General features: G+C 74.3%; 1 protein-coding gene across 1 annotated transcript; it reads right to left on the bottom strand.

The window, feature by feature from the left end:
* Window positions 1-4: 4 nt before the first annotated feature.
* LOC105292753 (PH domain leucine-rich repeat-containing protein phosphatase 1-like) lies at window positions 5-478 on the bottom strand (the record flags this gene model as incomplete). The annotated part of the gene is made up of 1 exon (XM_011361134.1): window positions 5-478. A coding segment is annotated over one exon (474 nt), but the record flags the coding sequence as incomplete, so codon positions are not given.
* Between the last annotated feature and the right edge of the window lie 4 nt (window positions 479-482).

A 482-nucleotide genomic window follows, 5' to 3' on the forward strand; every position in this document is an offset into this window, starting at 1 on the left:
CCCAGACGGCAGCCAGCCCCCTCTGGCCGGGGGGCGGCCCCAGGTCCCGCGGCTCAGCGTCCGGGGGCCCCTTGCCCGGCACCTTCACCACGCCGCCGCCTTTGTGGCCCACCTGCAGCAGGCGGGCGGCCACCTCGCCGGCCGTGGTGTCCAGCGTGCAGAGCACCGGGCGCAGGTAGGTCGAGGCCATGTGGCGGTCGAAGACGTGCACGCAGCCCCGCTGGAGCTGGTGCCTCACCCAGTCCCGGTCCGACGGCTGCAGCTGCAGCATCTGCCGGTGCTTCAGGAGCAGCGTCTTCCTGTCCAGGCTCCGGGTGCACAGGGACGCCGAGGCCGAGCAGGAGGCGGAGAGGCCGGCGGCGCCGGGGGCGTGCGAGGCGGCAGCGGCCGAGGACGACGACGAGGACGAGGACGAGGACGACGAGGCGGCGGCGGTCGCGGACAGATTCCTCTTCAACCGCCCTCTCCTCAGCAGGAGGGTG

This window comes from Pteropus vampyrus, unplaced genomic scaffold (genome assembly GCF_000151845.1).
Source record: "Pteropus vampyrus isolate Shadow unplaced genomic scaffold, Pvam_2.0 Scaffold62, whole genome shotgun sequence".
NCBI lineage: Eukaryota > Metazoa > Chordata > Mammalia > Chiroptera > Pteropodidae > Pteropus > Pteropus vampyrus.